The sequence below is a fragment of the Melopsittacus undulatus genome, chromosome 7, assembly GCF_012275295.1.
Source record: "Melopsittacus undulatus isolate bMelUnd1 chromosome 7, bMelUnd1.mat.Z, whole genome shotgun sequence".
Classification (NCBI taxonomy): domain Eukaryota; kingdom Metazoa; phylum Chordata; class Aves; order Psittaciformes; family Psittaculidae; genus Melopsittacus; species Melopsittacus undulatus.
Genome location: NC_047533.1, coordinates 71812615 through 71829443, shown reverse-complemented (window position 1 = coordinate 71829443; position 16829 = coordinate 71812615). Strand labels below are relative to the sequence as shown.

The following is a 16829-nucleotide window of genomic DNA, read 5'->3' as shown; positions in this document are numbered from 1 at the left end:
TGCCTGGAAATGGAATAAATAGAAATCCAGACAAAACTCCAGATCCCACTTTTTTTCTTTTCATCCCATCCTTCCTCATCACACCCTTTTTTCTTTGCTACACCATGGAGTAAATTCTATTTTCTGTAGGTTTTGTTTCTCAAGGGGTACAGTGACTATTATCACTGTAACTGATTTGAAATAGTGCTTTCTTCTACCAGAGTACTGACAATGAAGCAGGTATTGTTACAAATTTTTTGATTCTCTAGCCATTAAGATGGGAATAAAAACCTGGCTTCCCCTTCTTGGAAAACAGCTGTCTTCATACACTGAAGTTCTACATAGGATGGTGTGAGAGGAAACAGATGAAAAAGCCATCATCTCATCAATAGCTCATAAAAAATACAAATATCTTTATACACAAGACTCCATATGTTAAAACAGCAGAAGTTTATCAGATTATTTGCATCCAGTAAGGAGAAAGTTATTTAAGGTAGCCTTAAGGAACAGTTTTGCTTTTGCTTGTCCCAACCATCACCATCCAGTGTTGAAAGCTGTCATAACACATCCACATTCTTAAAGTACTTTTCTTTTTCTTCTATATATACAGAATCAGTTAAATCAAGCAAACGTGGGATTCGACCAGCAGAAGTCACCATTTCAGCACAGAGCTGAAGACCTTTGCTGGCGTAGCTGTGACTCAGGGACAGGGAACTGGCTCTTGGGAACCGGACATTTACCTCTTCCCTCTGACACATGGCCTCACCTGCCCTGCAGCAGGTCACTTTGCATGAAATCCACAGAGATGTTAGATGGCCACAGACTGTTTTCCAGCCAGACACCTACACTTCTCCCCATCTCTCCACCTCTGTTTTTCTGTCTGCAAGCTCAGAATGTGTCTGTAAACAAGGGGGAGGTGTTATACTACAACCCTCCTGTCTACTACAACCCCACTCATGTAGGTGGCAATGGTGTTCCTGCTGTTCACCTAGTTGGATGCAACCCTTCTACCAAGTAATCACAATTTCTAATGCAAGGAACAAGCAAGCATCCAGAACATCATCCTGTAACCAGGAAATCATCATCAGTTTGCTATGCTCACACACAAAATAAATTCCCTTGTTTCACTTACAACATGTTAATACATTTTCATCATCTCCTGGAAAATCATCAAAATAAACAAAGCAAGTCACAGCTGCCCTCCCAGGATACTACTAGAGCTGTGCCTGTGCTCTCAGAAACACAATTCAACTAATTCCCAGAGCAGCCAATGGTTGCGGAAGTGACTCAACTTCTCAAGCCTTGTCCTCTGTAGGACACAGCCCTGCTGGGCACCACAAGGATAGGGCAGGCCATAGTCACAAAAGCAGCATGCAAGAGTAGCCAGCAGAGAAAAACTTGGGTGAAAAAAGGAAGAAGCACACATGCAGCCAGGGATGCCCTAGTCACTTGCAGAGACGAGCAGGCAGACAGCAGAGAACAGGAACGTGTCTGCGATATAAAACATAGCTTACTCTGCATGTTTTATCCATGTCACTGTTCTGCTGCTCCCAAGTTCCACCACTGATTTTTTTTCCAAGAGCTTGAAGATCAACAACCATCACTTGAAACAAGCTTTCATACCAATTTACAAGGAGGAGGTTTTTAGCAGAGACACAAGGAACTCCACATATTCTCCTCTGATACCCATGTGAAATTCCATCACGTGAGAGGAACCACAATTATCCAGAAGCTTTTGCTGGATGCTCCCAGGTAGCCACTGACCACCTCAAGGCAAACACAATGCTGTCTTCACTCACAAAACTTCTGTCTGATTACAAACACAATGAGATTTTCTAAGAAAGCTGAGGCTGTTTTGTTAGGTTCTTTCTATCAGATCCAGATTCCTTGACTGTTTCAATACTAATATTTACTATGTACATACAGACATCATGGAACCGGCATAATCAAAACCAGATTTATTTCTGCAGACTCTAATATCCTAATATTTGTGTACTACATTTTACAAGAGCAGGCTACTAGCAGCTTTGCAGAAGCTCAAAGTATTCCTTTCTCTCCAATGGCTTTGTTTTTTCCTGCAGACCCCAGAGATCGAGTTCAGTGTCTTTATCATTTCAGTCACTAATTAAGCTCTCAGCAAACTCGAGTGCTATTTTCTCATTAATGTCCTCCTCTTTTCTCAGGAAACCCTTTTTTCTGTCAATTAGCATTAGCTCACTTAAAAGGGATGGCACAGCATGAATTCAAACACAAGTCAGAACTTCACCCACTTACGCTTCAAAGTTAGTTTCCACAAATGTTCAAACCTCACTTTACTGCACCTACCAAATAATCCAGTAGACATAACAACACTTCTTTTATAAAAGTTACCTTTTCCCACAAATAAAAATTGGCACTAAAAAAATCACCTGAACACTGATTTATGCTGTACATGAGTGTAGGGTGCACTTTCCTTTGGAGAAAGCGGACTCAATCGAGCTGTAAATAGCAAGGCTACACAAAGCAGCAGAAAGGATGCTGTGCTGAAAACAACGCAGTATGTACCCTGCAGCAAGGAGAACTAAGTCTATGCCAGAGAGAATGCAGTTCTGCCCTGTGGCAAGCAAATCCAGAAACAAAGTCAAAGGCCTGTGACAGAAGATGATGTAGCATTTCTGAACAGAAAGGTATCTGTGTGCTCCGTACCCACTGAACCCTGCAGAAAAACTCAACCCTGTGCTGTCTGCAGTCCAAACTATTACAGATGTTCTCCCTCTAATTTGTGATCATAGAATCACAGAGTGGTTTGGTTTGGAAGGGACCAAGCTCATCTAGTTTTAGTTCCCCCTGCAGGGGGACCTTCCACTAGAGCAGGTTGCTCCAAGCCCATCCAACCTGACCTTGAACACTGCCAGGGATGGGGCAGCCACAGCTTCTCTGGGCAAATACAGAAAGAAAAACATATGCTTATTTTTGAGACATTTTTAAACCCTGTCACTCATGTTTCCAAGAAAATGCTGTGTTCTAAGGCAAAACAATTACACAGACGGAAAACGCTTGGTAACACATGTGGGAATGAGGATGACATAGCACATGTTATGCAGACACATAGAAACATGAAAAGCAGTATTCGACAACTCAAACATCCCGCAGAACATAAGGCAATGGAACACTTTTAGGGTTTGGGGTTTGTTTTTTTTAACAGAGAAGCATTAACACTCAAGTCATGGCCAGGCAATCAAACACCAACAAGAGAAGGAAACCTATCAAACACAGAATACGAGCACCCACAGATGATCAGAAATCGAAACTACAAAAGTACCATCATGGACACAACTAAACAAATTATGAAAGAAATATTAGGAAATGCACGAAGCTACAAGTCCAGGTTATTTCTTTCAGTAATACATCTGATTGTGTTCAAAGATACTGGAAACTTTAGCAAAGGTTTACTTAGCCATTTAAGAAGGCATGAGGGAGTTGAAGACCTTCATATACCATGAAGTAGAATACCATGAAGTGGCTTGGAGAGATACATCCTGCCCTGGGCCACCCTGCCTACTGCCAATCCCGTACAGCATCACCTACCAAGGGCAGGAGGAAAGGGGCAGCAAGTCAGCTAAATAAAGCAGGTGATTAATAGTATTTGCCTACCCGTGATTTCTTTTACTATAGTACTTTTTCAGTTTGATAAAACAGAAACATCCATACAAAAGGTATATGCCACTTTCCATAGCAAATTGTTCCTCCTGCCACAGAGACTTCCTTGTATTCAGCTAAATCCTCCTTCTGTCTTTACATTACTAATGCTCTCTGCATCCTAAACCAGATCTGCTGGTAACATTCACACCCTTTAAATACATTTAAGCAAGTAGGAAGCAGAGCTTTCCAGAAAGCAATCTGCAAGCCACTGAGGATGATAAACTGCAGCAGTAAAAGCCTGGCTCTAGTATCAAATTAGATCCTCACTTATATACCAAATATAGAGCTTGGAGAACACGCTTCAGAACATGGATGGTTTCCCAAAATGCTGATCAGTGGTTTTAAAAACCAATGCTTTATGAATGACTAAAGCAAATCTAGTCAATACAACCCAAAAAATCACAGCAGGGAACTGGAAAAAAGGAAGTCTCCAATCCTTTTAAACACAAAAAATGGACAATCTGTTAATGCTTTTAGGAAAAATACAAAGTCAGAAAGGAGAAACTTAATTAAATTTCAGTGGGGGAGTAGTCACTTCAGCACTTTACCAAAGGCTGTCGTCTGTTTTAACCCTGACACAAAACAGGCTGATGATACCAACATGGCAAATGAGAAATACACAACTTCCCCAAAGAAAACCTCAAAGCACGTATGTGAGATTACACTTACATGTTGATTAATAGGTAAAACGTGGGTCTGAATTCAGGAACTAACAGAACAATCATTATAGGCAAGAAATAATACAGAGAACAACAAGAAGAAGAAATGGACAGAAGGCAGTAATGAACAACCTAACAGCTTTCCAAAAATACACTGAATTCTCTCATCTCTAAGTATTTCTTACACTACCCCCATTTTTAATACAATCTTGTGTAAGTTGTGCGGAACCATCTTCAGTAAAATATGCTTACACCTTGCAAAGTATCACATCAGGAAAATCCACCTGCCCAAAGCACCTGAAAGGGATCAATAGCTCCTACATACACAGGAGAACATTTCTTTTGACATCATTTACGCTTGTGCATTTGACAGTTGAGTCCACAGTCAGTTTAGCTGTTCTATATTGAGTTTAAATATAAAGTTTTTTCCTCATTTCCACTTACACTGCAGCAAGGAATTTTAAGAGCTGTCATCCACAGAAGGTAATAACAGGATATTAAAGACACTTGATTTTTATTAAAAGTTACACTTCGGCGTTAGAAAAAGCAGTATTTTGGTGCCACTAAGTATGACAAGTAAAAGACACAGTAATGCCATTTGATTCCTGGATCTGAGGAAGGGATTAAGACTCCGAACTTCAAGGGTGCCCACATCTCTAGGACACAAGCAATCAACTCTGGAGGTAAGCTACCTTTAAAGGTAAGTGCAATGCTAAACAACAAAAAAACCCTCGAGTATGTGGCAAAGAGGCAAACTTTAACTAAACCTCAAATGAAATACGGGTAGGATCACAGAAGGTATGTAAGACTAACAAAAGTAATGGATTCCTGCCAAGGTACAGCTGTGAACTGGAAAGGGAAGAGAGGAGAGAGTGAACAAGATAGAAACTGTCTTCACAAAAAAAGGAAAAGAAAAAAACCCACAGAAGGGAGGCTGGGACAAGAAGCTGACGTCACAGTTGGATTTCAAAATGAAGGGGAACAAAGGAAGAAAGATCATTTACATTTGTAAGTTATATCAAAGCAAAAGAAGTCAATGTTGTGAAGGGCAAGGCCTAAACAGACCAAAAGCTGCACCGAATCCTTACCCTTCCCCTGAAAAAAACAGAAAACACAAGAACAAATGAATTCACCTCAAGTACTGCTTTTAAAAGGCTCAAAATACATTTGCAAAGGGAAAACAAAACCAAAACAAAACAAAAAAAAACCCATAACAACCAAAAAACCCACACTGTTACCTTCATGAATTCACAGAGAGGGGGCTCTCTTTTCATTAACACAAAATTACCATCTCTTACACATGAATTCCCTGTCTGCTGAGTCAGGCTACAGATCTGAAACCAGCAGCAGAGACTTGAATTAAACAGAACACAGCTGAGATATACAGTACGTGGTAGTACACTGAACAAACCTGGGTATTAGGTCCTGGAAGGCATATACTTGCTAAGCTTATTAAGAAACAGAAGTTATTTCAGACTTATGATCAAAAAGCCAATTTAAGCAGCATGGATATGTGCCACTCCAGCTCCCATTCCCTTCCTCTCAATTCCCTTCCCCAAAATACTGACCCAAGCAGCAGCACCCTAGGAAAGCATCTGACAGATCCACAAGCAGACTGCCTTGCTGGCTCAGAGAAATTACTTGAGAAACTGTAAAATTAACTTTGTGGGTACCTCTTTATGATGTGCTTTAAAGTGATCCAGACAAGCTGCACATGTGTGGTTTTAGATAACCTAGTCAGGAGGTACCATAACTCTGAATGGAAATTTATAGCACCCTGGTCAGTTATAAAATTCAGTGTATTTCCTTCTAGAAGAGTTAAACAGATGTCTTCCACTGGAAGAGAGCCCCCTGAAAATGTAAAGAAAAGTCATTTTCTTGCCCCAAGTTGTCTCATAGAGACTCCAAACAAGACTTTTCAAGTTTTATCTCCCGAATGCTTTCAACATCATTCACCTATGGTGACCTCCCTACATCACAGCATAGTCCTTCACACCAGTCCAAACTCATCCATCACTCTCCTCGGTAACATTCACATATGATCCAGCAGGAGAAGGCACAACACTGACAGCCAACATGACACTAGAGCCACAAAAGTGGCTAAAGGGAAAGAAATGCCATGTTTAAAAAAGCAACACATGCAGAGATGACAAAGCAAAGCACTGGATCCTAATAATCCCACATGATGGAATTCACAGGCTAGAAAAAGTTCAAGCAGTCTGTGCAAAGCAATTAAGTTCTATTCACTTACAGCTGAAAGCAGATTCTACAGTGTTTGAATACACAACCCACAATCTCCCTGTGTACTTTAAAAAGTTGTTTCTTTTAAAAGGGGACAAAAAATAAACAACAAGTTCATTGTAGCTCAGCTCTAGAGGGAAGTGGCTTAGTTTACAACTGCTAAAAGCATCACAAAGCTTATCCTGTGGTTTAGGTTGATTTGTGGGTCAAAGGCTTATTGATAGCTTTGGCAGCAATATCCTTCTGATTGCTTACTATGGACGACTTCAAGTGGCCTAATTAAATGCAGTGATTTGCTTCTCTAAGAAAAACAAGCAGCTTCATTCTGTCAGCATTCTGCAACTCATAAGCCACCCTCGGTGGATAAATGCTTCTAATATTTCATGCTTTTTCAAGCAAAATAAGAAAGACTATGTACCTCTCAGGACACAGTGTAAGAGGTAACTTGATCACCTGAGGACCCCCTGTCCTCACCGTGGCTGTCTGTTGCCAGGTCGAGGTCCTAAATCCAAAGACTTGACAGAAAATTATCACCTGCTTTTCAAGCCCCTGTCCATGTGCACAAACCCTCCCCTGAAACTGATCCTTGTTCCACCACTGTTCTTGCCTGAGGAATGTAAATAGCTAATTGCATAGGTTCACTTACACTGCAAACACAAAGAGAGTAGGACAAACAAGGGAAAACAATTGTTGCATAAAAGCAAACAATTAGGAAGCAATTAAGACTGGGCATCACTGTGATGTGGTAAACACAACTTTCACACTGAACAATGTCTTTCTTCCTATGTTGGGTTGAGGTTTTTTTTCATTCCAAACTAATGCTTCTATACTGAGAAAGAAGCATCCGAGAACACTTAAAAGTGTCAGTCGCTCAGTTCTTCAATTACATGTTCCCCAAAACAAAGTATTAGCAACAAAAGTGGGGCTTTTTTTCCAATACAATTCCAAGCTCAGATACCTTTCATTCTGAATTACTTGTGCACAGCCCTGTTATTCCGAGGCAGACTCGTTGTTGCTGAAATAAAAGCCATGCACAGGGTGAAAACAGCTTCATTACTAATTCCCCCCTCCCTGACAAGGCAGCAGCACTCACACATTGTTGGCTACAAGTAATTTCTACTTCATCATACACAAATTAGATCAGGTACTTTTTGAAAAAGTTTAGCTTACAAGCAGACATTTCATCCAACTCATCAAGAAAGAACAAAGTAATTGACAGAGGAATGGCAAGAGCTCAACTACCTACACAGGTAGTAAGGCATATACAAGTTGGAGTTGGAAGAACAGGGTTGGTGACAGCCAAGTAACTAAATTAGCGAAACACTAATCACACCAAAAAGGAATTAATACTTCTCTGCTGCTTTAGCTTCTTCAACCATCTCATTAGAAGGATAAGAAGTGCCTCAGTAAGTTTAACCCTATCAGCAAGCTGCACCCTAACAAACTGGTTTGGGGTCTTTGGGGAAGATGAAGAAGGGAAGCAGAGTGACAGCTGACTGAGTACCGCAGGCAGTACAACAGGCAACACAAACACCTCTGTGTAAGCTTTTCTTCGCTTACTAGAAAACTTTCTAGATGCTCCCTTTCTTAAAAGCAAACCCAGCTGCCAGGCAAGGGACAAATCAGGCATTTCAAAACAGGAATAAAACACAGAGTTCACACTGCAAGTGAAGTGATAGGCTTCAACAACATGAAACACAATTTTCAGGTAAGAGCAAGTATTTCGACAGTCATTAATCCAATGAATCCTAGAATCACTTAGATTGGAAAAGATCCTTAAGATCACTGAGCCCAACTATAAGACTAGTACTACCAATGAAAGCTAAAGGCAGCTATCAAAATAGAAAATACAGAAAATAGGGGGAAAAAAATCTGCTTTCTGTGAAATTCACTGGCAGAGCTGATTCCACAGAAACTCTAAGGAATCCTTTTGCTTCCCTCAAAGCTACTGTAACAAAGACTTACAGAAAAAGGAAAAAAATCTTTAAAAAGTTGGCAATAACTTTGGAATTATCTCTGCAATTTACTCATAGGCAAACTCAAGAGACTTCTGACTCTCAATGCTCTTCAAAAAAGAAACTAGAAGTATCACTAATGCTTCTGGTTAAACAACAGATTTTACAGCAAGGTAAAAGAGTCATGTGTCAGGAGCCTCTACCCTGATCTCTGCTCTAGGAACACAACCTGCACAGTAGGATTACATTTAAGAAGCCAAATCTGAAGAAAACAGTACATGAAAATACAGGGAGAAAGACATATGAATGTTCAGCAAGCATAAATTTCCCATTTCTAACAGTCTCTAAGTGCCTACACGCTGATTTTCAATGACCAAAATTCCAGTTTAGAAGTGCCTAACAGTCTTCTGTGGGAGGCCTTGATAAAAAGGAGATAAATACGACATCTCCAGCTTCTATCAGAAGAAGGGGCACTCAGGAAGCAGTTGGTTGCTCTCCAGCTAGAGCAAGATCAAAACCAGTGCCTACTTTAGACATGGCTTTCATTTGTTAAGTAGTAGCATCAAGCCAAGTTGAGGAAGGGGAAACAACAAATATCCATGATGTTCTTCAAGGGCAGGAGCAGACTGGGAAATTAGGAAGGCCACAATGCTTGTCAATCTGAAAAGAAAACCACATCAGCTCCAACTTTGGTGTTACTCTGTAAGAGATGCAAGAAAAAAAGCCAACATCCCATTGTACCTTCTGCACATATATATATATATATATATACACAAAGTGTGATTTTAATTACATTTATGAAAAAATAACCCACATTGTCATGGCTGAAGCCCAGCCAGTGACAAGAACCACAGAGCCACTTGCTCACTCTGTCCTTTCCTCCCCCACTCCGTCCCTTCCTCTCCCTGCTCTGGGAGGGATGGGAAGGAAAATTGAAAGAATGTAACTCCCACGGGTTGAGATAAGAACAGTCCAGTAACTAAGGTATAACACAAATCACTGCTGCTACCACCAATAATGGTAAGGGAAATAACAAGGGAAGAGAATATAACCACTTACCACCTGCCAACTGATATCCAACCCAACCCAAGCAGCGATCTAGCCCTTCCGGGTAACTGCCCCCAGTTTACATACTGGGCATGACATGCTGTGGTATGGAATACTTCTTTGGCTAGTTTGGGTTCAGTGTCCTGTCTCCGCTTCATCCCAGCTTCCTCTCCTCCCTGGCAGAGCATAATACTCAGAAAGTCCTTGGTCAAAGTAAACACTAGTGAGCAACAACTAAAACCATCAGTGTTATCAGTGCTGTTCCCGGGCTGACAGTCAAAAACACAGCACTGCACCAGCTACTAAGGAGAAAATTGACTGCTACTGATGAACCGAGGACACACATCATCAGAAGCTGCTAGGTTCTGATGTGCTATATGATGAGACAGAGAAGGAAGAGCAGCACCTTTCCCCCAGTTTGGTGTACAAGTTAACTCTGCATTGATTCATCAACACACGCACCCTGAACAGCTACTTGTTCTGACCCCTATTTGCTGTCTCCATCAGCTCCTAGTCTTTCCAAAGTATATGTAACTTCTTACTTAAAGGAATCTGATTTTTAACAAAACTATACACTAGAATTTTCTGAGAGGGATTTACTAATACATAAATGGTTTGGGGTTTGTTTGGTTTTTTGGTTTTTTTTTAAGAAAAGACAGTTTCACAACTTTGATAACAAAAGCTAATATTTTTTTTAAAAATAAAAGCTTTTCATACAGCTTCTTTTTTATGTAAGTTTTGCCAGTGTAGGATAACACAAGCATGCAACCATATGGCACGCCTACTAGAACTATCTTTAATTTCTTCCTTGGAGATGGAAGCTCAAGTACCTGCAACTATGCTGTAATTTCCTTTTAGAGAGAACTTATCAAACTGGGTTTTTTTTTGGGAACTGAAAATAGTTTCTAGTCCAATTCTTTTTCTTTCTTTTTAAGGGAAAAAGAAAAAACAAAAGAAATTGGACTATAAAAGATTTAGGATAACCTATTCAGCCATTGGAGAGGTTTATAGTCTTTTCAGACAGGAAGAAACAGATCAGAAAGAGAAAATAACATTGCTGAAGATAACTATTGCTGTCAAAACCGAGTGGTATTAATTCAGTGACTTGTCTGAAAAGACAGTCTTTCTGTAATGTTATCCATAACAAGAGAGCACAATGGTTTGCCTTGATTTTATTTCCCCCCTCCCTTTGTAGCTTTATATGTCCCTGTCCCTAGCAACAGCAAAGAATAGCAATGGGTTTGCCAGTGGACAAGGACTGTGCAATGGGCTGCAAGGGGGGCCCCAAGCACCCTGTGTTATCCAAGCACAATCGCCCTGTTATTTGACAACAAGCAAACCTCCAAGCAGAGCAGGGCTTTGGATATCATACTTGAGTGTCAAACTGACAAACTACAGCTCAGCTACTGATGATAATAAACCTGTGCAACTGGCTCACTGCAGTTTAGAGAACGTTTCTGGTCTGAAGTGCAGAAGGACAAACTTAATCTGCCACATCTTTATTGTTTGTTTGAAATCGAGATGCAGTTCACAAAAAGACAACAGCATCACCAACACAGAGAAAACAGCATGGATAATCAACACTACTACCTCTATACCAAGGAAACTCTTCGTGAAATAAAGAGGTGAAAAAAGTACTGTGAAAAAGGATTTTAAAAGTACTGTGAAAATGTGGGGAATTTGCAGCTCAAAATACAAGCTTTTGCTGCTAAATCTGTAAACTGCAAAGATATTCAACCACTATCTTTGAATAACTCTACCAAGTTAACACGAAATTCAAGTTTGTCAAAAGGCGATGCTAACTTTGTGGATACATTAAAAACCAAAACAAAAACCAAAACAACCAAACAAAAAAGCATACCAACAACAAACACTACTTGCCAGTAACATAGAAAGTTTCTCTGATCTCCGTGAAGCCTACCTAAAAAGCATATTTTTAAATTATACTTTAAAAATCCATTTCTAGACTGCAGATGAGCAAATTAGGTGCCATCTAAACCACCCCACCAACAGCAGCTGAGGCAGCTTGGCTAACATTTCTAGTTTTGCCATGCAGTAACTTCAGTTTCCATTCCTGTATTTTATCCAGCAGGACCACTTCAAACAATGGAAGTGGGGGGCACAGTTTGCTTTCCTGGGTTTCAGAAGGGTATGAAAAAGAAACAAGCATCTCATTACTGCCTGTGACAGAGGGTGGAGGGTTTCTTGCTCTTCTGTTACCAGTTAGACAAATGCCACAGAGAGGGAGGCTCTCTGATTTGTAAACCAGACTCCCAGGACACCACTGTACTCGCAATCCTGTGTGTCGTCCCTCCCCTTCTCCACTGCAGCAGCTGAGAATTATGAAGGAGAGGGACAGCTGGGCTTCTCGTTAGGAGAATTCACAGACTGAATTCATGGACAGTCATTTGTACCCACCTCCCATTTGTAGCTTCCACCCTGCAGTTGATAGGTGTCTTTAAAAACCCTTCTTGGGGTAACACAACAACAGGCGAGCTAGTTTGGTACGGCAGAGTTAAAAGATACATGCAGTGGAGAGATTTAGAAGGAAGCCAGTGTCAGTGTTATTTGTTTCCATGAGAACACAACTTACCAGAACACTCCGGTTCCCAAGATAAAGTATCTTCTCCAAAAGCAAGCTACATATACATCTGTTGGTTATCAGTATAAGCCTTTAACAACTGTCAGATATTATGGCAACGGTCCCATGAACTGCTCGCACGTAACTCCAACTGCACATGAACTCTCAGCAGGGCGAAGGCCTTAGTGGAGCTCAGCTCTGCGAGGCTGCCTTTTTCAGCTGCTTGGATTTCCCTTCTTTCCCTAGAGCACATCTTCAGTTTAATTAATAGGTCACTGAACCGGTTTATGTTAATTGTCACAAGTATCACGTCTTTGTTCCCAAGGGGAGGGACCAAAGTTCATTCAGTTACTGTCCACGAAGCAAAACTGCAAAATGTAAGGCTCTTTGCACACCTAAATCACCACCAACTCCTAAGGGAGCTTTCTTTATGCCGCAGTAAACAATTGCCTTCTTATTAGCAACACACACCCTACCAGCGACCCCTCGCTCGTTGGGTTTGTACCAGATCATCGTGTTCATACCAGATCCCCCTGTTTGTTACAGACCCCCTGTGCCCGTAATAGATCGCTCTGTCCATACCCAGACCCTTTTATGTCCGTAACAGACTGCTCTGTACCACATCTCACCCTGTCTGCTGCAGACTCCTCCGTCCCTACCAAAATTCATCCCTTGTCCCTGCCAGATCCCATCACTCCTCTGCACAACCATTACCTGAACCTGGAATTAACTTTTCAACGCTGCTCCTCGCCAGAGCTGCATCAGTGCGATGCAGTTTTAACTTATCTACCGCAGGTAACACTACGGGCAGCAACTTCTGCCCACACCGGCCTTGATATGAGCGAAAAAAACACTGGTTTAAATAAAAAGGGAGACTCCAGCAGACGGGTGTTCTCCCCTGCAGGCTGCTCTCCCGTGGCACCCTTTCGGCTTGCAGCACAGCGCTCACCGGGAAGGTCCCTCCGGCCTTCAGCTAAAACCCTTGTAAACCCACGGCCCCTCTGTCGGAGGCGCCCGGCCCGTGAGGAAGGTCTCGGCCCCGCTCCACCGCCGACCACCGGCCTCCACACACGCGAGCGGCGCCGGCTGGCCCCGAGCGGCCGCTAACTCACAGCCCCCGCGGCTGGAGGGATGTGGCCGTTAGAGCCGTTAGCGCAGCCGGGGTCCCCCGGAGGCCTGGGGCACAAAGGGAGAGGGGATCAGGGCGCTGCTCCGCCGCCGGAACGGGATGGAGAGCGGAGGAAAGGTGCGGAAAGGGACGCCATGGCGGAGGGAGCGGCCACCCCGCTCCCTCAGAGCGGCGGGGAGGGCTGGCGGGCGGCGGCCGGGCTGCCCTGCCGGGTGAGACGGAGCAGGAAAGGAGGAAGGGAACCTTTCCTCTTCTCCAAGCAGGAGAGGCGACCGGAGCAGGGCCAGCCCCCTCCCCATGCGCCGCCCTGACCCCCTCCACAATTACTCACAACAAGAAGCTCATGGCGATGGCGACGGAGTGGGACCGGCGGCTGCCTGGGCTCGGCTCGGCTCGGCGCAGCTCAGCTCCCAGCGGCAGCGGCAGCGCACGGCAGGCGTGTGCGGGGAGAACGCCGCGGGGCGGGGACACAGCCCCGCCGCCTCCCGCTGCCCGCCCGGCAGCCATCGCCCCCAGCAGGCCCCGGGGCCGCACCGCCCCTCACGGCAGTCCTCAGGCTCCTCCTGAGGCGGCTCCGCGGGTAGGCCTGCGGCCCCTCCGCTGCGGATCACTGAGGTACCCTCGCCTTACCGTTGAAACAACCACCCTGCCCTCCCTTGAAACACTCCCTTCTTGTCGTCAGGCGTCCCCCCTCTGCCCTGGGGCAACACAGGGCTCCCTGGAAACATTTCCCCCAGCCCTGAGTGACCCAAAGGCCACTTTCCTTGGGTAAACCTCTGCACTGCTCCAGGCCGCAGTGTCCCAGTGTCACTGGGCGATACTTTTCGGGCACTGGTGTAACATAAATGCCTCTGACAGCTTTGAGGTGGCGTTGGCGCTAAAATCCCCGTGGTTGCCTCCCAAATGTCACAGTGGAACCACAAAAAGTGCCTTAACAATAGCGCAGCCTGCCATTGTTCACCCCTCTTCTATCCCAAACTGCTTCCTCTGGGATGTGCAAGAACAGCAGTTTGCTCCAACACGTCAAGCCAGGGACTCAAAACACATTATTTATGCCATCCAGGCTTCTTCAGGCTCTCTATCCACCTTCTTCAGGTACATGGCAAAGGGGTTCAGGTACCCAACCCAGAGATAACCACCACGGTCATTAACAAATACTTTAACCAGTATTTGTGCCCTCCTCACTCAGTAGCCTGACCCTTTGTACAAGCAACATGTCCAAATGGCTTCTGGTATTTCAACACAACGGTTTGGTTTGTGAGCAACCTTTAACGCAGCTGCCTAGGGCAAGCGGTCAGCTAAGGGCCCACCCCCAAAATGAGGATATAGGCAAACTACTGAGGGTATAAGAAAAATAAAACCAATTTTTCTTACAAACGTTTGGGAATCCCCACTTCCCATTCCCAAACCAGGAACAATGCTCTTTATTTTGAGGTTTGTCTTGGTGAGTTTATATGTTCAAGGGAAAGGCAGCAGCACCCAGAATGCTTCAAAATACAATGTATTTGTATCAAACGAGGACCACACATTCCACTATAGCTTTAGCCACATCCGAGTGCTTCATCTTTAAGGCAAAAATTACAATCCTAGGGTGTCTCAGAAATAAATTATTGGTGTAGAACCTGCCCCACAAATCTCTGCAGTGTTTATAGTGCAGATAAATTCTGCTCTCCTTTCTGTTTCCCAGAGCTGGTGGGCTCACTCAAGCTAAGCATGCTATCTTCTGCTGAATGCTGAGCTAGCTGCAGATGAGCAGTTGTGTAACAAGCTCATCTTTCATAGAAACTGATGGAAGGTTCATTGCTCGAGTGGCTTAAAGCTAAATAAGCAATTTTGGAAATGCTACAACAAAAAATAAGTAATTTTTCTTGATGACAGATTAAACAAAGAGATAAGTAATGTTTCCCAATATAAGATCAGTAATTGCTTTAGTATCAACTCAGAAGCTTTTTCTTTTTCCTCTGATCAAACTAAAGCACAGCCAGTATTAAATTATTTTTAACAATAACCAGTTTAACATTGGCTATTGAATAAGGCATCTTCCAAGGCAGATAAATCCAGCTTCCTGGTCAGCAGCAGAATGAAGGGACATCTACCGAGGTTTTTTATTTCTACTTATATTAACAAATTTCCTCTCATAAGTAACTTCATTTAATACCAGTTCTGTTGAGAAAATAAATGCAAATTCTATTCTCCCTGGATGATTTTGATTTATTTTTTCCCCTGATCATAGGTGCAGACTTTGATCCCTCATATTTGCCAAGGAAGCTCCGAGATTTCTGGAAAACTGCAGATGCCCAACAGAATGCTGCTCTCTAAAGGTAAATTCACACACACTGACAAGCTGCAAGACAAACAGCAGTGGGATATATTTTACTGTACTTGGGAAGCAAAGATACTGAATGAAAAAATGAGTGGAAGAAAGCATCTCTTAAAGGGATTCTTCCTTGCACCCTGCTTTGCTCGTGAGAGGAATGTGCGTAACATTCCCTGAGTCCGTAAGATTCAGGGATCTGTTTATTAAACTTACAGTGTGAAAGCCAATCTAGATAAAGTGCTCAAGATGAATTCCTATAGTTATCTCAACTTCTGCTCTACAAAATCTGCTTGCTTATTTAAAGAAGGTTTTGAAGAGAAATCTGACAAGTAGACTATGAAAAACTGGAATGTGAACTGCTTGAGCACTGAGGTCAACATTCCTTTGAAAACGTGTATAAATAACCGATTTACCTTGAAAATTCATGAGTTTGGAGTGATAGTCTCAAGAGACTGTGCTGTTTTCAAGGTAATAGTCTGTCCTATGGAACTTTGTTACAAGCAATAGTTTATAAAAGCTAAAGCCAGCAACAACAAGGCAACAAAATAGCTTGTTAACTTTTTCGAAACATGGATAAGGAAGAAACATTCCAGGCTTCAGATAAATGAATGGACTGGCACTACTACAGGGTGAAAGACTTCTGCTCAAAAACCCAAGGCCATATTTTGAGTGATAGTCTGCAGTGGCTTAAGATGGTAACTCTCTTGGTGATCCCACGATAAGAACAACAGAAGAGGAAATTCTTCCCTGTCATAACTATCACCTGCCTAAATACCCTGGATCGGAGCCTCTATATTCTCCCTTGGTTTCCTCCACTATTGTTTTGGTGTCGGTTTTCTGGGGTTTGTCTTTTCTCTTCCTGCTCATTTTGCTTCATCCTAAATATTCTTCCGGGTTCAGCATGGCCTACCTTCCCTGGTAAGCTGGTGCTGGCTATTCCCTCCTCATCCCTCTTCAGTGCAGCACTAACACCAGGACTGTGTTTCCAGATCATCTGGAAGGCATGTGTTTCTCCCAGACAGGTTTAGCCAGTACTGCCTCACAGACTGCTAAGCTAGCATGGGAGCAAGGGGTAGAAAATCAGTTCTATTAAAAGTCTGCAGGAAGGGATGCAAGAGGGTTGTTGTGGTTAAGTCTGACTTGAACCTTTACATTGCAAAAATACCGTGGATTTTTTTTCCCTTCGTGTTTGGTTTTGCAAAGCTCCATTTATATAAAACAATGTTAATGGTGACAGAGG

General features: G+C 42.9%; 1 protein-coding gene across 1 annotated transcript in view; it reads right to left on the bottom strand.

Moving 5' to 3' along the window:
• The window catches only part of MOB1B (MOB kinase activator 1B), a 38990-nt gene extending 25288 nt beyond the window's left edge, over positions 1-13702 (bottom strand). Inside the window, exon 1 of the mRNA XM_034064600.1 lies at positions 13604-13702. Coding sequence (XP_033920491.1) covers positions 13604-13617 — 14 coding nt within the window. The 5' untranslated portion in view covers positions 13618-13702. The remainder of the gene's footprint in view (positions 1-13603) is intronic.
• Positions 13703-16829: the final 3127 nt, after the last annotated feature.